Genomic DNA, 21,257 nt, shown 5'->3' with positions numbered 1-21,257 from the left:
GATAAAGAGTCAGGAGGAACATGTGTACCGTCTGATACTTTTTGGTTTTGCCTCTTAGGTCTTACTTGACTGGATGATGAAAATTGGGTACCACAAATCCCTATACAGCCTTTCCACTTCCTTTCCCAGAAGGCCTCTGGAAGTGGAAGGTGGCTTGTCCCTGGAGGACATAGGAATAACTGTGGATACTGTACTTAACGTGGAGGAGAAGGAGCAGAGCCAGTAAAGAGATTGCAAGTTTGTGTTGTCCTTCAACAAGACGGTACGCACCTTCCAGCCTTGCTGTACCTTGAGTTCCTCTTGTCCACGGCGTGCCTACACCCACACATCATGGATGAGGACAGTTTTGCATGTGATGGTCTGTGGCCTCTGTCATCGTGTAATGTGAACAAAAGCACATACGGTAAGACAGACAGACAGACATCTGATGCGAGGCCTCAGCCAGGCGTTGGTGAGACAGGCCTCAACTCCCAGAATTTCTGAGTTAATTAGACCGTCTCCAAACCCTAGCTCACAGAAGAACTAATTTCTGCTTGCGTCTACCTTACCATATAGTATTTCACAAGTCAGTCAAAATCTAAGGAGATTCTGTTGTAAATGTAGATTCAAAAAATTTAACTTTCAGAGCCAAACTGATCCTATATAATTTTGACTTATGTCTGGGGATGAAGGAAAGAAACCAAGGCCATTGTTACGTGCACTTGGACCGTGAGCTGTCATTTGTGTATGAACTGATGCCCCTAGAGCAAGGGGCCGAGGGGCTCAAACAACCCTTCCCAGGGTGCACCAAGACCATCCGCAAGAGAGGTTTGCACTGATTCATAATAGTAGCAAAATTATAAAGTAGCAACAAAGTAACTTTATGGTTGGGGTTACCACAATATGAGGAACTGTGTTAAAGGGTTACAGTATCACAGAGGTTGAGGACCACTGCCTTAGTCTACCTTAAGGTATCTTTCTTAATCTTAATTTTTTAGAGGGTTTCATGTAGCCCAGGTAGCCTTGCACTCTCCTGATCCTCCTGCCCCTCCCAAGTCCTCGGACTCCAGCCTGAGCTTGGCTCCTTCACGAAGTGGTGGGTTGACCCTTGTGCTCCATTACGCTCGGCAGATACTCTATACCAGCAGAGCTACCTCCCAGCCCCATTCTGACTGTCAATTTCCAAACTACTCAAGGGTCTACTTTTGGGGTATATCTTAAAAATCTTATGACCTTGGAATAGTATCGTTACCATTACTATTAAATAAACAGGTCAGTTCCTGTTTCCAGGTCAAAGGAGACAACCTAGCTCAGTTTTAAAGTTTCTTCTGTTGTATTTAGTCTATAGTTGTTAAAGCAGACAATCCACATTTTGCACTTAAAATTTATGAATAAATTACTACAAACCACCTAATGAACTGCTTAGATGTGTGAAAAATGCCTTTTCAATGGTCTAAAAGTTATCAGCAAGTATTTTGACTTTGTTCTGCTTTTGAGTGTAAACTATGAATAAACACGGTTTCTATAGTATTTGTACACATAACATGGAACCGAATAGAAGGCCTGGGGTGATTGTATCAGTACAGCCCTTTATGTTATTACACAGTAGATATCTGTGACCTGTAATCCTATCCCTCCAAAGGAGAGCCAGGACAGTCAAGGAGGGTCAAGGTCTAAAAAGCCTAAAGTGAGCAAAAAACCAACAAGCCACAGTTTTAAATCTGTATCAAGTTTCAAAATGGCGATGCTTCCATTTAATGCACCTCACAGTTAAAATGTTTTTCTCTAAATTGGAAATTTTATTTGTTCAGTACACCAAATAGAATGCAAGCACTGTCATGACAAATATACAGAAATATGCAGATCAACATCCAACAGTAATTTAGTTCAGGAAACTTTAAAGGAAATCTCTTTAATGTTATGACAACATACTCCCAAGAATCTCTTCTTCAGTTAGTCATACATTTCAATAAAATAAAGGGTTATGAATTTAAGTGGAAGTCAGCTTGTGAATTCTTAAAAATAAAACTCCAACTCTATAATCCATGCCAGGTAAACGTGTAACTAAATTTCCAAGTAAGCACAAGGGAGATGAAGCAGTCAGTGGCCCTTTCTGCTTAACCAGTCAGGAGAAATGGCTGCTAGAGGGCAGCAGGCCGGCTGCTGGGCCGACTCTACACCAGCGTGCTCAAGGTCAGCCCGTGCTAACCGCGCATCACTAGTATGGCACGTTTTGGTCCATGATGTGTTTTAATGTCAAGACATATCACAATTTGTTACAGAAACACACAGATAACTGTTGTCTTTAAATATATATGTATATATATATATTTTATAAAGCCAGGTATACTTCCACATACAAAGACAGGTCCTGGGGATGATTTATAGGAAGTAGTCTGGGGTGCGCCGGGTCACATGAGGCTCTCCACGACGAGGAGCTGGGTCAAACTGAAGACTAAAATGACAAAGAAAATGATCAGCAAGCAAGCCAGGGAGACATGGAATATGTCTATTCCTCCTTCCTGGAGCTTTCTGCTACACTGCCTCCCACCCCACGTGGCTGGGATGACCCCACACTCATCACTAGCAATCAAGCTATCATCACTTCACAGCTATGGTGAAAAGCTACACTTCTGTTAGTGCCTGGCAGAAAAGAACACTGAATTTTATCAAGTGCCTTTTCTGTCAAAATAGCTGTTTTTGTTTTTGTAAATACTGATGTTATTACATTGACTTTTTCCTATTTTGAACCAACTCTGGTCTTGGGATAAATCCCACTTGTGTTTTCCTTCTTCAAGCAGTCCTGAGAGGATGCAACCTTAGGCATACGCAGCACTCACAGCAACCAGGAATAAGGATGTATTCCCAATTTCTTGTTGCTGTGGTTGAGACATGGCTTTATACAGCCTACAGTGGCCCCAAACTTGCAGTGAGGCTGTGAAATCCTCACCTCCCTGGTTCTACCTTGTAAGTCCTGGGATCATAGGCCTGCAAGTGACACCATGTATAGCAAATGTTTTATTTTACAAATGTTTTGAAACCCCAGGCTGGCCTTGAACTCAAACTGACCTGCTTCCATCTCCCAAGTACTGGGATGGTAGGCTTGCATCACCATGGCCAGTTTACGCAATGCTGGGCTGGAACCCAGGGCTTCGTGAATGGGTAAACAGAGTGCCAATAAGGCAAAATCCCCCTGTAGTATAGATTTTATTAAACCTAAAATAAGTCACTTTTAGTTATGTGTATGTGGATACCTGCATGAGTGCCAGTGGTCAAAGGTGTCAGATCCTCTGGAATTGAAATTATAGACGGTGGGCTGGGAACTAAACTGGCATCCTGTGGAAGGTCTGCCTGTGCTCTTAACCACCGACCTTTCCAGCCCCTGATGGTTATAATGGAATAGTTCCTCCTTTTTGTCTGAGTTCATTTGTTTGTTTTTCCTCTGTATGTAGTCCTTGCTGTCCTGGGATTCATGTACAACTTAAACCAGACTGCTCTCAAACTCATCTCTGCCTCTGCTTCTTATGTGCAGGATTAAGGACTTGTACCACCATACCTGGCTTATGGATCTTTTAAATGTTTTTCTATTAGCTGTAAGCTCTTGGGAAAATTTCAATTCAATAAAGTGTAGGCAGAGACAGGTAGATCTCTGTGAATTTGGGGCCAGCCTGGTCTATAGAGTGAGTTCCAGGACAGCCAGAGCTACAAAGAGAAACCCTGTCTTGAAAAAAAAAACCCAAAACGAAAACCACTTTTCTGGGCTGGATGTGTAGCGGCGGCACAGCCATGACCTAGAAGGCACCAGGGCACGCTTTAACCAGCATGTTCTCAAGCTCACGGTCAGGGAAGAGGGTCTGCACACTCCTCATACCCTGTCGTAAGCAGAGCTCTCTCATGTCTCTTTATAAAGATTATGTTGACTCATGCATGTGTGTATGCACGTGTGCGGGTGTCTGTGGCAGTCAGACAAGTCTGTAGCAAGGGCTCTGAGCTGCTCAGCCACCTCTCCAGCCCCCAAGTCTACTGTCAGTACTTACTTTTTCCTCTAAAAGTCATTATATACAACTAAAATGTAGTTACTTACAAAGAATATTTTAAAGTGTCATCTAATTCCATGATAGCAGCCTGGTTCCCACAACGGTAGCAGTAATTGGGTGCACTAAAAATGGTAACCACATTCCGATCGTGGCACCAATTATATCCCTGCAACATTAAAAAAGTTCGTTTCATTATAAAATCCAGTCTTGACACAGATCTCAAATCGCAAATACTTCGGTGGCTATGTTACCTTCTATAATCGAATAGTTTATGCAACTGCTCAGAACGTTAAACAATGATTAGGTATGAGATTCTATTATATACCTCAGAGCAGTGCTCAGAATAGTAACAATTATTAGGTACGAGGTTCTATCGTAGACTCCAGTAACCATACAGCTTTCCTTAACCTGCACTTAAGATCTTAACTTAGGGTACACACTGAATTTCTCAGAAAGTCCCCATTTTCCTTCAGAAACTGTGTTAAGTATTTTATTTTTGTTTTCTTGAGAAAGAATTTTGCTATTTAGGCTGTTCTCAGACTTACAACTGCCCCAGCTTCCCAGGCGCTGAGACATACAGAAACGAGCTTGGCCTCAGGCAGACACCAGCTTAGAATACGCCAGCGCTCCCCAGCAGCCGTGGCAGTCTCTACTGGTCCGGGGTCCGAGCCTCTGACTCCCATCCCTGCGATGTTAGGCAGTATTTACTTGATCCATAACACACTTCTCCTATCCTTTAATTTGTTATGTTAAACATTTCAGTTTTGTCTTGAATAGATGAAATTTGATTGTTTTCCAATTCTGGAGTCTCAGGGCTTTTTTAGGAATGTTAAAGCTTAGTCATTCCAGTTTTTTTTTTCACCAAAAAAAAAAAAAGTCATCGTCGACACTTGTGCTTGCCAGTGTACTGAAGTTTAATGTCACTACATGTACATGCTTCTACCCAACTCCTTGACTGTTCTAGGTGGTGAAGTTCTGCCTTTTTTTTTTTTTTTTTTCTGAGACAGGGTTTCTCTGTGTAGCCCTGGCTGTCCTGGAACTCACTCTGTAGACCAGGCTGGCCTCGAACTCAGAAATCCGCCTGCCTCTGCCTTCCAAGTGCTGGGATTAAAGGTGTGCGCCACCACTGTTCGGCTAAGTTCTGCCTTCTTAAAGCTTAAAGTTGGTGGTTAGAGGGACTCCTGTTCTTGTTTATTCCTTTAGTAGTGACAACACTAACACAACAGGAGAAATCCAGCAATGGCCACTTCAACTGAGTGGCCTCTGAATATGACCAAGAGTGGACAAACAGCTTTCAGACCTCCATGGTAAAACGTCACAAGGACACAGTACAGCACAGTCCTCAGTGTGCACCCCCAAAGCCACATGCTAGTAATTATCTCTATTAGGATCCTTTGCCAGAGCAACGTGCTCTCAACTGCTGGCCCATCTTAGCAGTCACTTCCTCACAGGTTCCAGAAAGCACGAAGCTCGTGACCTCCTGCCTTCGTCTCCCAGATACTGGGATTATAAGTACCCACCATACCCAGATTTCTTATATAAAAATATAAAGATATTTCTTATATAAAGCTTTCATCATTTCAGAATGTCAAGATATGTATATATTATATACAAGATCTGAAAAATGATTTCCACAAGTAACTTGGATTAAGCTATACATACTGTAAAACTTAAAGCAGTGTTATAATCATACGACTCAAGGGTTTGAGTGGCAGTATACTGACAGAAATGTCCTGACTGAAACACTGGTCACAACAGACAGTGGCTCCATGGGATACACATGGAGACTTGGATTTGGAAATGGGATCTGATTCCTACACCCCCCACCCCCCTTTTTTTTGATTTTGTTTTTTTCGAGACAGGGTATCTCTGTGTAGCCCTAGCTGTCCTGGAACTCACTCTGTAGACCAGGCTGGCCTCGAACTCAGAAATCCGCCTGCCTCTGCCTCCCAGAGTGCTGGGATTACAGGTGTGCGCCACCACCGCCCGGCTTGATGCCTACACTCTTAAGTCGTGAAGCCTTATGACAGATGAATACCCCGAGAAATCAAGGTAATTCTGCAGGAAGGGTACATACTTCCATTACAAGCTGGTGAGCACGAGACACCAGTGTGAGGCCGTTGGCATGGTTAAATGTTTCAGAAATATCTTGTCCAAATGTGTAGCCAGCACCACGTGGAGAGATGCCCCAGCCACCACGGTCATCTGGATCTGACCACAGGAGATCACACATTGGGCCCTGGACAAGCACAGAGAACATATGCACTGTGAGTTACGATGTTCATTGTTACCCTTCCCACATGGGATTACACTTTTTTCCCCTTAAAATCAGAATAAGTGAAGTAACTGCCAAACTCGCCTCATGTGGAACTTCCTGTAAGCGGTCCAGGGCTCTTATGTGATCCAGTGTGTCTATGGACGGAGAGAGGCCACCGTGGAGGCAGAATATCTGTTGTTAAATTGAGAAAACATTTTTGTTTTTATAATTGCTAAATTAGTGAACAGTAAGTAACGGTTGCAAATGTTGGCCTTGAGTGCTTTTCCTTTTCCAAATGGTGTTATTAACTAAAGATTTGTGAGCTATGGAATCGCCAGCGATAACCTCCACAGCAGTTCGTGTCGGGGCTCCTCTTTTTCCCCGTTTTATGGTACTGGGGATCTGAGGGCCTGCTTCATGCTCTCTTGCTGCTGCACAAGATGCCCCCCATCACGCGTCACTGTGTCTGCGGTCACACTCCTGACACATAAAACTGCTTCTTTCATAACATTAACATCTTACTGATTCCTGTTACTGATTATATTTTTTTTTTGGTTTTTCCTCAGATTTACTGAGCACATTACCACATTTACATATACTTTTTCTTTTTTTTTGGTTTTTCTAGACAGGGCTTCTCTGTGTAGCCCTGGCTGTCCTGGAACTCACTCTGTACACCAGCTGACCTTGAACTCAGAAATTCATCTGCCTCTGCTTCCCAAGTGCTGGGATTACAGGCCCACTCTCCTGCACACTGGCTAACTATATGTGGTTTGCATATATATGCAGGACATGTTAGTGGGTGCACATCATCTATGTGCATGCCTAAGGCTGGTATTGGATGGCTTTGACTTGCCAGGGCAGGGTCTCTTCCTTGAAGCCAAAGCTTGCTGCTGTGGCTAGACAGCACTGGGAATCCCATCCCTCCACAGCTGCTAGGCATCTAAGTCTTCATGCTTGCTAAACGCGTATTTTATGTGTTTACAAATTAGGAAGACAATGTTGGACACCCCTGACCACAGTTGCCTTCAGCCCCCTTTGCTGTAGAGTGTACTACAGAGCTTATGACATAAAGTGGGGTAATATAAGCATTTTAAATGTGTTTCTTCAGGACTATCCTCTGATTATTCAAGGACCAGACTATAAATCAAAGAAAATAGTGCATATTTTTAGTGAATTGTCCTTTACTTGTTCATTGAGAGGGTCAATGTATCAGCTATGTATATTGCCCAGGCTAGCTTAGGATTCAACAATTCTGCCCAAAGCTCCTAAATGGATCTGAATTACATCAGCCTTTTCTCCTGACTTTCATGAGGTTTCTAATGTTTCCCTAATAAAGTAGATAGTTAATGGATTTTCTTAAAAAAATTAACACTATATGATTCTTAATTGAATTTTAAATCACAGATATAGAACCCCCTCCCCCCCAAAAAATTGGCTTCCTTTAATCTTTCTGTGCTTGCTGTATTTGGTTGGCTATTGAATTTTATTTTATTTTCTGGTGTTGGAGACAGAAGGTCTGTAACCCTGAGTGCTGGGATTACAGGCGTGCACATCTTGTCTATCTGTGAGGATTGTGAGATTTTCCACTTTTTCTCTTAAGCTCCATGCCGAGAAAGCACGGACGCTCAGTGGGGACACGGCTCAGACCAGGCCAGCCACCTCCAGGTTCAGTGAGAAACCCTGTCTCAAAAAGCACCGTGTACATCAACAGAGTTACCACAGCAACCCCCAGCCCCATGCCGTCTACACACATAGGCACATGCACTATTTACATAGGTGTGCTAGGTACTAATGCACCCAACACCATGGACACCTAAGCGGCTCACTTCCTTCCAGAACAAACTCTGTACCATTTGTTTAAGCACAGAGTTTATTCAGGAGGGGAGCTAAGGGGGGAGTAGACAGAGAGGCAGAGAGAAGGGGAAGAGTAGAGAAGCAGAGGCCGGCCATGACCATGTGGTGGGAGAGGGGGCAAGAGAGAGACAAGAGAGTAAGACCACTTGTTTTATCTACTTGATTTCTGAGGTGTTTGTGTCTTCTAGTAATAACATTTCATAAATAATAACCTGCCACAATGGTGTGTGTAAGCTTACTGTTTTGTTTCTTATAAATATTTTAAAAACAGTAAAGACTGATGAGTTTGGGGAATGCTGGTTATATAAGAAATATTTAAGAGTTCTACCAATGTATGTACCAAGTTTTAAAATCAGACATACTGCCAATACTATTAATATGATCTTTCTAAATTAATTTGGTTTTTACTTTAAGGTTAATAAAGACTACTACTTGATATTTTTTAATTAAAATTTAACAACTTATAAATGCACTTTTTCATTCAAGTTAGCAAGTATAGGCAAAGTATTGTCATCTTGATTATTGCAGCAGCCAAACTCGTGGCTGGGAAAACACAGACTGTTATAATTAAGTTATATTCAGACTAGCAAGCCAAAGAGTATCTGTTACACCTTCACGAACAGGGTACAGCCATGTCAGTCCTGGAACTCACTCATAGACCAGGGTGTTCTTGAACTCAGAGGTCCACCCTCTGTTGCCTTAGTGCTGACACTGAGGCTTTACTCTGTGTTTTTATATATGAATTTGAATCAGCTCACTGTGAAGCTTCTAAATACTGACACATGAAGCCTGTATGTCTTATGTATGCCTCAAAACTTACTATGCTGGAAACAGAACTTTTTGATAAAAAAAAAAAAAGATGTAATATACAATATGATATCTGTTACCATGAAAATAGATAGGAATAAAAAGTTACTAATAACCAGGAAACATAGTAATATGGGCACAATTTCCAGTAACATCTTGTGTTACTAATAATATATAAACCCACAGACTTATTTAGTATGTTTTCTAAATTTAAAAAGCACACATGAGGGCACATATCTTCTCTTGGTGACGGAAGCCTGATCCCCGGCTACGTGGAAACACAAGGCAGCAGAATGACAGCGTCAAGCTGTGCTGGGGACAGTTAAGTCTGAGCTTGAGCAAGTTGGTGAGGCTCTCCCCCAAACAGAAATACACAAACCCCAGACCCAACCACTGCCGCCAAACCAACCGAATCACGGGCTGCACTTGCTCAGCTCCTGACACCGAGCCTAGGTTCAACTCCCGAGCCCTGGATTAAACAAACAAAAGAAGCCAGAGAGACCTTTACAGAACCTGTAGATCAGATCCTGAGTTCCTAATAGAATGTTTCCCCACATGTAACCTCCTCCTGCAAGACACCATCACACACATGCGCACCTGTCCATCTACTAAAGCTGTGAGTGGAAGATAATCAAAGAGATCTGTGAAGTATTTCCACACATTGGCATTTCCATACTTTCGTAGGCACTCATCATAAAAGCCATAAACTTGTGTGATTTGCCGGCTTTCATGATTTCCTCGCAATATTGTGATGCGCTCTGGATATCGCACCTGAAAGACAAGGAAAAGAAATCATGGCACAATCGTGTGTCTCTCCAGTACTGTGTTAGCTTTAATCTCAAATCTATCTCTTTAAATGGTTCTTTTGCCCATTTTTAAATTAAAGAACAGGTTTGTATGATATATAAGAAAAAAGTGGATTTTATGCTTAAACGTGGGTGCCCTACTATAAACATCTCATTGTGAACACGCAACTTTCTGAAATCTGAAAGTCCTAAGCATTTGTTGAACCTGAGCAGTAGTAGTAAGTCAGAAGGAAGCAGCTGGAGTAATCTTGTGGGGAAACCAGAGAAAGAAATAAGACAAAGTCTAGAGCACGAATAAAAATATTCTTTGAGGGGAGACACTTTTGCTGTGACTTACAGGAGAGCTACAGCCTTAATGGTTTGACTCTCACGGCTGACTGCATGGAATCAGAGAGGACTCTGGGAACAGGGAAGTGGCAGACAGAACAGATAGGAGCTGAGATTCATCGGGCGGCCTACGCAGGGGAAGGAGCAGATGTTGAAGGCAGAGGTGGGGAGTGCAGAGTGCAGGGCAGTGAGACAGGACGGTGGACAGCAGTGGGCTGCAGGCCACCAAGCAGACAGACTTGTGGAATGACTCCACAGGAAGGGTGGTGAGTAATTAAATCAAATCTAATTCAGAGCCCAGTTATGGACGACTTTCTGTAAAAGATTAAAGCCAGCTATTAAGGCCAAACCATGAGCTTGAAGACACATGCACCTGACATTCTTTTGCCTCTGGCCTCCTCTGAGGTTCACTCCCACACTATATTCCTCATTCATACCTTTAATGCTACAAGAAGAGTCACAGTCTCCACAGAGTAATATCCTCTGTCTACATAGTCGCCCATGAATAGATAGTTTGTATCTGGTGATTTCCCACCAATTCTGAAGAGTTCCATAAGGTCGTGGAATTGGCCGTGCACATCTCCGCAGACAGTAACAGGACAGCGGACCTCTTGTACATTTGATTCTTTTGTTAAAATTTCCTTAGCCTGTTAGAAAAGAAAAATTTAAGAGCACTTCTTACCTGTGTGTGTGTGGGGGGGGCAGTCTGGGGGAAAACCACCTGGAAGTATAAAATAAACCAATACCCTACAAAGAGACAGGCTGATTTATACAATAGCCAAGACTGGAACGGACAAATGACATAGCTACAAAGATGCAGAGAACTTGGAACCCTTATGTGCTGCTGGTAGGAATCAAATGAAATTTATTTCAACCCTCCATGGTCCCATTGTTCTTTGGCTTACAGGCTTTATTTTACTCTGTGTTTGTGTCTTCGTGCCCATGTGCCCAGCTGCCAGAAGCAGAAGAGGGCATCTGAGCCCTGGAGCTGCAGGTGCAGGGGGTCGTGAGGTGCCTGATGTGAGCACTGGGAACCGAATGCAGGTCCCTGGAGGTGCAGCAGGTGCTCATAGAAAAGTACAAATTACCCAAATGCCCATTAAGCCATGAGCTGATGTAACAACACAACTGAAAAGGCAACTTCTCGTCTAGGTTCTTATGAAAATAAGCACAGTCTGTCCAGAGAACAGAATACTACATCTTTAATGGCACCACTCAAGTGTGCTTGATGTAGGAGGGAAAATGCCACTCACAACACACATGACCTGTTTAACTAAAAAACAAACAAACCTTCAAACAGTAACATCACTGAGTGTGCTGCAGGAGGCACACTGGTCAGTAACCACTGTCTATACTATATTGCTGTGGCATGTTTGTCACCAGACTGCGGCCGTCCATCAGAACAAAGCATGGGAGGCAGGAGAGAGGTCTGACAGCCCAGCACAGTGCGGTCAGAACAGGAAACAATCAGCAGAGGCCTACAGAGAGCCACCACACTCCTGCAGCACAGCTGTCACCCAGCATGGACTCCAAGTGGTCAGTAAACCCGCTAGCAGGCGTCCTCGCACAGTAGTGGGGATGACCTTAAAGTCCTCCTGGTCCCCCGCCTCCACTTCCAGAGGGCTCACTCACTAGATCACAGGCATGAACTGGATCACAGGCATGAACAACTGTTTGCTGCATGGCTCCATTTTCCGAAAGGCAGGTATGTCTATTAACTCCAAACTAGTTTTCTAGCGCCTGAATGTTCTTTAGTAACAAGGTACTGATGTAGGATATTGACTAAATAGGCTAAAACTCTGGCGCTACAGAGATGGCTCAGGACTGAGGCACTTGCCTCCAATCCTGATGAGCTGATGTGATTGATGCCCAGGGTCAGTGGGACCGAATGGACACAAAGTTGTCCTCCGCCCTCCACAGTCAAATACAAACACAGACATTTAGCAATTACAAAAGCACTGTAAAATAACCAAGTTCCTCTACCAACAGCAGTGTTCTAAATTGTTAAGCCGATTTTGACAAGAGCTTTAACCTCTTATTTCTGCAAATTTCACAAGCATAGGGCCCCAACTTTCCATTCAAAAGCTGCCTAGGCCGCCCAGTGACTCCCCAAGAGCTGTGGACAGCGGAGCATGCACTTTTTCTGCTGGCTGGCCTAGGATTAGTTAGGAGGAAAGGAAGCAAAGACTGCATGGTGTTAATGTAGCCATGTAACCTAAGGTCTTTATATCCTTATTTAGACTAGCTGTCTAGAACCTGCATCTCGAGAGGGTGAAGTCATTATCGTTCCGGTGTCTAAAGTAATAACAGCTGTTTTTTTAATCCCTCCTAAACTGAATTTCTCTGCGGGTTGTTGTGTGACAAACTATGTTCTCATTACCACATTACTGAAATTACCTGTATGTGTGTGCGCACGTGCACTGCAATGTTAACTGAAGGCTTATTTTAATTAACAAGGCAGGGAGGCAGTTCTAGACTGATAGTTACTCGATATAGTTACTCGATATAGTAAAAACACCTGATAATTATGTACAGACTTGTAACATATGAACAAAAGGAATCAGAAGTAGTTCTAAGAATGTAATTATCCTGTTTTTCCTATGACTTAGGGACAGAACTTTGATAATTTCCAGGACACAGACCAGATTTAAAGCTGTAGTGTGGACTGTGGCTTAAGACCACAGTTGACAGCTGGCCGTGGTGGCACATCCTGTAATCCCAGCACTGAGGAGGCAGAGGCAGGTGGATCTCTGAATTTGAGGCCAGCCTGGTCTACAGAATGAGTTCCAGGGCAGCCAGGGCTACACAGAGAAAACCTGGCTCAAAAAATAAAACTAAAACCAAAACAAAAAACTCCATAGGTGGTAGAGATATAAGTTGGTAGCCAGAACTACTACTGAGAAAGACACTGACGGCCGCCAGCCGGGTCTAAGTGGGTACCTAACTGTCACTCCCCGTGCGGCTGCCGGGGTCCACTGCTGTTAACACATCCAAGGTTACGATCCTTGCCTTTGCACACAGTCTTTCCCGTCTACACAGGAATGAACTGCTACAGCTACAGCTCTTATCTCTAACACTCTAGGCAAATCCACAGAAAGCAAAAAACACAATCTCTGAAACAAATCGTCTTACATAAAGTTTTATAAGTCTACAGGGGGCTAAAGAGATGGCTAAGTGGTTAAGAGGACTTGGGTTCAGTTTCTGTCTACATGGTGGTTCACAACTGCCTGCAACTCCAGTTCCACGGGTTCCGAAGATTTCTAGGGATTAGGCACACACATGACACATACATACATACATACCACTCACACACATTAGAAGACTGTCAAGGATGGTAGTACACAGTTGCGACACCCCAGCCCTCGGCCCAGCTCTGGCCCAGCCATAGCCACACAGGAGGCCCAGCTCAACCAAACGTCAGACTTAATATAAGCTCTCTTCCACCATTAGTAGGCCTTGCCAAAAATGACTTATTGATTTTTCTTTTTTGGGTTTGGTCTAATTAAGACAGGCTAGCTTCCAACTCATCATACAGTTGAGAATAACCTCCTGCCTCAACATGAGGTGTTGGAGAGACTGAGCCCAGGCCAGGCTTGCAGGGTAAGCACCCTACCAACTGAGCTGCAGCTCCAGCCAACTCCCCCTCCTCCTTCAAACACGGAAAGTAACCCCGAATTTAACAATAGCAAGTGTCTAATTGTGTGCACTGCCCGAGATAAATGCGAAATGTACAGGTTTTAGGATGTGAGGCCTGGGACGTTTTAATGTAAACAGCACCACAACCGCCCATCATTCCACACAAGGGCTTCAAGTATCACACACAGATGGGCTTACAGCAAGGCGTGGCTGCGCATGCCCACACTCCCGGCTCTCAGGAGACCAGCCTTGCTTGTGTATGAGTTACAGGCCCGCCTTGGCTACCTTGTGAAATCTTAACTCACAAACAAAGCAAACAACAGACAAATAAACGAAGTTAATGGTTGTTAGGGGAAACCATGTCCAAAATAAAATGTATGTTATCGTACTCATATATTTCTGTTATTTTCTTAGACATTTATGTATACGAGTGCTCTCATGCACATGTGCCCCTGCATGCCAGGAGAGGGCATCAGACCCCAGTACAGATGTAAGCAACCGTGTGGTTGCTGGGAATTGAACCCAGAACCTCTGGAAGAGCAGCCAGTGCTCTTCACTGCTGAGCCACCTGTCCAGCCCCATCTTTGCTGTTTCTAATAAAATCCCAGTCGTTCTATTTTACCAGTGAAGGCTCAGGAGGCAGATGCTGGGGTGAGAGCCTGCTAGCTCAGGGGCAGAGAGAGCTCCCAGCTGAACTTCCTCCTCAGGAAAAAGCAGCTCTCTTTCTCCATGGACTCCTAAAACGGTACGTCCCTCCCTTCTATTTCCTGTGAGTCTCTGTCCTCCCGACTTCCTTACTGTTTTTTCCTATGTTTCTTCCCCATCAAGTGGTTGCTTGCTCTGCCTCTTGACTCGAAGTTGACACTATTTAATCCTGTTTACAATGAACAGAAAGCTCTTGGATTAAAGGTGTGTGCTAAGGCTGAGTCACATCCCAGCCAGAAACAGGTTTTTCCAGTAAATAACACAATCTTGGGGTTCACAGTGTGATCAAGTATCTTGCAACACATTTCCCAAGCTTGTATATAAAATAAAAGGGAGAAGGAATAACTTCAATAGCTCCCTGTCATGTACAGAGTTGTTTTGTCTGTGTGTTCCTGATGCCGGAGGAAGACAGAAGCACAGGATCCCTGGAACAGGAGCTACAGAGAGTGAGCTTCTAGGTAGGGGCTGAAAGTGAATCTAGGTCTTCTAGAAGAACAGCAACTGCTCTTAATTGCTAAGCCACCTCTCCAGCCCAGGGCCGACATTTTAAAAAGCAAGTTATGGACTGGTGTCTTCTATCTGAAAGCAGTCTTCCTGGTTTCTGTTGAGTTTCACCGTATTCCCAGACTGACTTTAAACCGGCAGTCCTCCTGTACCAGTCTCCTGAGTGCAAAGGTATAGGTATGTATTACAATGTGTGCTGAAAAAATGTAACATTTCGAAAGCATTTAAAACAGATTTCAAAAAGTAATAACCCTGTAAGCAGCCCCCTCCCTCAATAGCCACAACGCATTTTTATCCTGCCGTAAAAATGAGAGGCATCCTGACACGTGCCACAAAGATAAACCTGGAGACAACTGCTCAAAGGACTCCGGTAACATCGGGGCCCTGGCTGGCCAGGCAAGCCCCAGGGTTCTGTCTCCAGCTCCCCTTCTGGCTGTTCACACGGTGCTGGGAGTCCTAACTCAGGTCCTCAGGACAAGTACTTTGCCCAAACCCCCATCAGTATTTTGTGAGCAATTCAAGTAATATTTTTACTTACTGCTAGTCTGTAAATTATGGGAACACCAGCGTTCATCATGATTAGCGACAGATGACACCACTTCTTTTAAAGTCCGTAAATGGTCAATGCATAACTGTTATCAAATCAAGTTCAACCTTGAGCTCTCTCTTCTTAGGAAAGGAACAATCTACACTATACAGACCTGCTTCCTAAGGTTAATATGACCATTAAAAAAAAAAATCAGACTTGAGAAGTAATGTTTAGGAAAAGGTAACTTTTAAATACTAATAATTGTATGAGGGGAAAAAAGGTGTTTTTATATAAGTTACTCCGGAAGTTTTTTTTAGACGTATTATGTTTACAAGTGTTTTGCCTGCATGTATGTCTGTGTACCACATGTGTGCCCAGTGCTTGAGAAGGTCACAAGAAGGTACTGGACTTCCCGGAACCAGAGTTACAGTTGTGAGCTGTCATGTGAGTTTTGGGAATAAACTCAGGTCTCCTGTGCAAGAGCAGCAAGTGCTCTCACCTGCCCAGCTATGTCTCCGGCCTTGTGTGAGTCACTTTTAACACCCTACACTAGGTTTACATTTCATTACATCTACTTAAGACTGGAAAAAAAAAATCAAAACAACTAAAAATTCCTCCCTAACACAGATGAGAATTTCTTGTGATTCTAATACATTCTCTTTCTGGTGCTTTGGCTGCATTTACCAAGTCTGTCAGAGCGGCTCAGTGATGGCTGTTTGACCTCTGGCACTACAAAGCCAAGCACTACCCCCCCCCCCAAAAGAAAAAAAAAAGGGAAAATTTACTGGAAGATGTTCAAATTAGAATAAAGGTTATATACTGCATATAAAACCATTCAATGAAAACAGAATTTACAGGTAAACATCTTTTTTTGTTTGTTTTTGTTTTTTTCCGAGACAGGGTTTCTCTGTATAGCTCTGGCTGTCCTGGAACTCACTCTGTAGACCAGGCTAGCCTGGAACTCAGAAATCCGCCTGCCTCTGCCTCCCAGAGTGCTGGGATTACAGGCGTGCGCCACCACTGCCCGGCAAAATGGCTAACATATTCTGACACATGGATATATTCTATCAGCAGCTTGTTTTTTTCCTCTTTATCTACCTATATAAGTGTAGATTTTTCCTACATATGATATATTTTACATATCATAAAGTCAAGCAATTACCCGATGTAACAATCTCCACTTTCTACTCACTAGTTTGATATTCTGTTGTTATTTTTTCACCTGTAAGTTTAAGGACAGAGTAGCTCCTCTGGACTGAAAACCAACGACTGTTCAATCAGGAGACTGGGTCTTAACTTCAAATTCCACTATGACCACACCATTCATTGGTACACTCAGAATCACTTTCTACATCTCTCTATCAATGGACCACCAAGGCTGGCATTAACCCTTTTCAAATAAAAGTTTAAGATAAGTTACCACCTGGACCCAGTTCGCACACCTGAAGCCTCAGTGCTGAGGCAGGCAGGGGCAGGGTCTTCAGGAGTTTGAGATGGATCTGTCAACCATGGCCAGGCCAGCCAGGACTTCACAGTGAGACCCTGACCCAAATAAAACCTGTAACGAAATGAACATACCACTTAGGGCTCTTTGGCTTGTCTTCTGTCTTTGTTTCTTGAGACAGGGCTTCACTGTGTAGCTCTGGCTGTCCTGCACTTGCTATGTAGCCAGTTAGGATGTTTAGCAGTCAAAACTACCTTTTCTTGTCTTTTTCTTTTTGGAGACAAGGTCTTTTCCATGTAGCCTGGGCTACCTTGGAACCCACTAAGTAGACCAAGTTGATCTCTACTCAGAGATCCACCTGCCTCCGCCCCTAGAGTGCTGGGATAAAGGAAGGGGCACCATGACCAGCTAAAACCACTTTTATTTATTTTTTAAGTTGCATCTATCACAAAGAATAACTTACTATCTCAAGTCACAAGTTCTATTTCTACAATCTGATCTTCAGCAACATAATTTTCCTTCAGAAGTCAAGAATATGCTTTCTTCTTATTTTTTTTAAGATTTATTATTTATATGTAAGCACACTGTAGCTGTCTTCAGATACACCAGAAGAGGGCATCAGAGCTCATTACGGATGGTTGTGACCCACCATGTGGTTGCTGGGATTTGAACTCAGGACCTCCGGAAGAGCGGTCAGTGCTCTTAACTGCTGAGCCATCTCTCCAGCCCCCAAGAATATGCTTTTTCACATTATTAAGTAAAACCTTAAATGTCTGCTTATGCCAAAGCTTTGAAGCCAGAGCCATGAAGCATGCCCCTCAGGTCAACAGAGATTATACCTTTCTTTCGGTGTTTATTGTGAGCCTAGCCTTTAATGGCTGAGCCATCTTTCTCCAGCCCTAGAATTTGCACAGATTTTTACAAAAACCCCAGATTTTCTGATTAAATACTAACAGGTCAATTTTTTTTTTAAAGTTTTCCCAAGACGAGAGATAAATATAGTTGTAGTCACAGAATGTTCTGGACAGAGTAGACAGGCGGCGCGGCACACCATCTTTAAAAGCCGCTGTGCACACTACCATTACAGGAAGCAGTCCCAGAAGCAAAGGAGCCAGATCACAATTAGCTTTGAATCTGGATGCTAAGAGAGGTGAGTGTATCGCGCCTGTGGTCTCAGAAGGCAGGCCTCACGGTTCTAGGCCAACAATTCTACAGTGACATAAATTCCCTTCTTTAGAAGCTGACATGTCTTTTGTGCAGGAACTCTGGTAGTCCCTCACTCTGATCCTGTGATGACGTTTCTGGCCATGACCCCAGGACAGGGCCTTTACCATAACCACTCTCATCTTGGTTCCAGCTGCCTCAGTGGCCAAGCTAAATCAGAATAGGAATTTAATGTCTGAGGGAAAACAACCTCCTTACGATGTCGCTTTCTATACAGTGGTATGGCAAATAAAATCTAAAAGCCACATTATTAAAAAAACTGGGTGGTAGTCGGGCAGTGGTGGTGCTCGCCTGTAATCCCAGCATTCTGGGAGGTAGAGGCAGGTGGCTGAGTTTGAGGCCAGCCTGGTCTACAGAGTGAGTTCCAGGACAGCCAGGGCTATACAGAGAAACCCTGTCTTGAAAAAAACAAATCAAAAACAAAAAAGAAAAAGAAAAAAAGAAAAGAAAAAACCCTGGGTGGGCTAAGTGTGGTGGAACATGCCTTTAATCCCATCACCCAGGAAGCAGAGACAGGCGGAGTTTGAGGTCAACCTGATCTACAAAATTCCAGGAAGCTAGAACTACACCGGGAGTCAGTCAGTCTCTCTCTCTCTCTCTCTCTCTCTCTCTCAAAAGGTAAATAATAACTCTCTTTTAGTTCAAGAAATGGCTCAGCAGCTAAAGATGCTCGATGCTCAGACTTGAAAACTAAAATGTGACCCTCAGAGCGCACATAAAAGTGGCATTCTCCACAAGCTGTTTTTTTACTTCCCATGTGCACTCACAAACACATCATACAAACTGCATGCACACACGCATATGTGGGCACACACATACACATACATTAAAAACAAAACCTTTAAGAAACTGGCTAAAAGGAATGAACAGTGGATGGCTTGTGTAACGCTCGTCTCTCTGTTAACCTTCCTACGAGGCTTGCTAGCTCAGGAAGGAGATATTCCCATGCCAAGTGGGAAGGAAGGTGGTCCACTTTACAGCACTGCTGTAACCCCGGTAACGGGTGTGCGGAAGAGAACAGGAAATGCACGGCCGACGGACATACACTTCACTGAACTACAATCACCAGAAGTCTCACCGAGGCAAGAGTGACAACAGAACAAGACCAGAACACGTCCTTCTCGGTTAACATTCTCCGAGCCTGCTTCCTGCCGGGATCGTCTGCGAGCAGCTCTTGATACACTGTTAGTGCATCCCTGCCTCACAGATAAGCAAGCATCAGGTGTGCAGAGACTGGTGGCTAGCTCGCTGTGGAATGGAGATAGCCCCATAGTTGAGAACCTGTACTACTCTTACAAGAGCCCAGACCCAACATCAGGTGGCTCACCGCCACTTATACAGACAGCTCTGGGGAATCTGACACCTCTGGCTTCTTCAGGTTTCAACACTGAGCACACAGACACACAATTAAAAGTGAATAAATCTTTAAACCAATTATGAAATGGGACTAGACCACCAGGTGGAGGAAAGCCCAGGAACACAGTGTACACACAGGCACATACCCACAAGGGCATACCAGAGTCATGAACAGGCCAACTATTTTTCCCACTGGCGACTCCGTCCTATGGGCTAGAGGACAAAGCGGTGTGTGATCCTCTGGACTGGGGAAGCTACAAAGAAAGGCCACTCACAGCCTAGGAGGTAAGCTCAAATACACTGTTATGTTGCTACTAACTGGTAATCCAGTTTATTTGGAAGCTGAGTTTAAAAAAAAAAATCTTTAAAAGACTCATAAGTCTTCCTAAGATTTTAAAAACTCCAGTGTCATGGTAAAACCTTCGGTAGAAGCGTAACCTAAAATTATTAAGAAGTCAAATGGAAACACTAATTGGATTCAGCCACTTCTTGGTTTATACCTTCAGGTTTGGATGTCACCATTACAGTAAGGTTAACTGACTCAGTTTCCAAACTGGACAGCAGAGTGGCACTCCAGCTTGAGAGAGATCATCTAAAGGGTTACCTTTAAGACCTAACGAAATTACAGGTTATCACACAAAATAAAAGTTAACTGAGACGATACACAAACAGTTTCTCTGGGGGAAACATCATTTTCTTCACAGTTCTATTTGAAGAAAGAAACTCTCCTGTGTTAAGTAGTTATTCACACAAGACCTTCCTTGGTCCACTTGAAAATCCCATCAAGGGCTATCACTGCCCAGCCCCAAGTAAGGATCGCCTGTAAATCAGATGGATCCAAACTTCTGGGGGAAAAAGAAGTAGACTCAAACTTTAATACTTAACTCCTTTACTCTTTCGCAGGACTCTTTAACCTGATGATACAGGGAAGCGACTTAGTCCATAATATAAAAGAAGATTAAAAAAAAAAACTTTAAATAAGGTGATATAAACTTTAAAAATACCAGTGGTTAATAAACCAATAGATACACATCTCTCAAAGCTGAGAAGACACGACCAAAACGGATTTACCCACCCTATCACCTGCAAGCTATAGCGGGGCGGGAGGTGGGGTGGGAGGGGGGTACACGGGGTAAAAATGGAAGTAACTTTCTGTAACGTGGTCGCTTATAAATAGCACCTATCCCAGTTAGTGTTGCCAGTAAACACTGTTTCCAAACTCAGCACCTGCTGCCTTCTTCCTGAAAAAGAAATCCCTCTCCAGAGCCACCCGGCCGCCGAGAGCAGCCTTCACCTGCCTCCCCCAAACTCAGCCGGGAGAAAGCTCTGCCTGCCATCACGCCCACTGGTCTGCAAACAAAAGCTCCATGCACTCCGCGGTTCACCTGCGAGCGCCGGACCCCACGCTCACCAGGTCTCGGGGCTAACGACTCTCGGGGCAGTTGCCCACGGACCCCGGGGACTGCAGCAACCCGGTTTTCGGGCGTGGGGTGGGGTCCCGCACCCCGTCCCACACTCCAGGCGGGGTCAGGGCCCGTTTCCCCCGCGCGCGCCCCCGCGGCGAGCCGCCTACCTTCTCGCACAGCGTCCGCACTTGGTTCTCGTTCAGCTGCTTACACTCGTTCAGCTGCTCCACCCACTGGTCCAGCTCCTTGGTGAACGCCTTGTCGTCCATGGCGGCGAGCCGCGCGTCCCCGCCGCCTCCCCCGCCGCCGGCCCCCGGCGGGACCACCGAGCCGCGGAGCGCGCAGCCCGCGCCCCGCCCAAGCCCAGCGGGCAGCCGCGGGCCCCG

General features: G+C 44.3%; 2 protein-coding genes across 4 annotated transcripts in view; one reads left to right on the top strand and one right to left on the bottom strand.

The window, feature by feature from the left end:
• The window catches only part of Ubxn8 (UBX domain protein 8), a 22,142-nt gene extending 19,708 nt beyond the window's left edge, over positions 1 to 2,434 (top strand). For both annotated transcript variants that reach the window (XM_052161952.1, XM_052161950.1), the window contains exon 8: positions 59 to 2,434. In XM_052161952.1, the coding sequence (XP_052017912.1) occupies positions 59 to 226 (168 nt within the window). In that variant the 3' untranslated portion in view covers positions 227 to 2,434. The remainder of the gene's footprint in view (positions 1 to 58) is intronic.
• Positions 1,756 to 21,257, bottom strand: Ppp2cb (protein phosphatase 2 catalytic subunit beta). 2 transcript variants are annotated; one of them, XM_052161954.1, is made up of 7 exons: positions 21,039 to 21,257; positions 10,505 to 10,714; positions 9,532 to 9,705; positions 6,376 to 6,465; positions 6,094 to 6,255; positions 4,064 to 4,182; positions 1,756 to 2,434 (listed from the first exon to the last, which is right to left on the bottom strand). In XM_052161954.1, the coding sequence occupies exons 1-7, from the start codon at positions 21,138 to 21,140 to the stop codon at positions 2,362 to 2,364; spliced, it is 930 nt and encodes a 309-aa protein (XP_052017914.1). In that variant the 5' UTR covers positions 21,141 to 21,257; the 3' UTR covers positions 1,756 to 2,361. The 2 variants fall into 2 exon arrangements, with proteins under 2 accessions (XP_052017914.1, XP_052017913.1); XM_052161953.1 differs by lacking the exon at positions 4,064 to 4,182 and having other exon boundaries at positions 21,039 to 21,199.

This window comes from Apodemus sylvaticus, chromosome 18 (genome assembly GCF_947179515.1).
Source record: "Apodemus sylvaticus chromosome 18, mApoSyl1.1, whole genome shotgun sequence".
Taxonomy (NCBI): Eukaryota; Metazoa; Chordata; class Mammalia; order Rodentia; family Muridae; genus Apodemus; species Apodemus sylvaticus.
The sequence above is the reverse complement of the archived record's forward strand: the minus strand, read 5'-3'. Positions and strand labels throughout refer to the sequence as shown.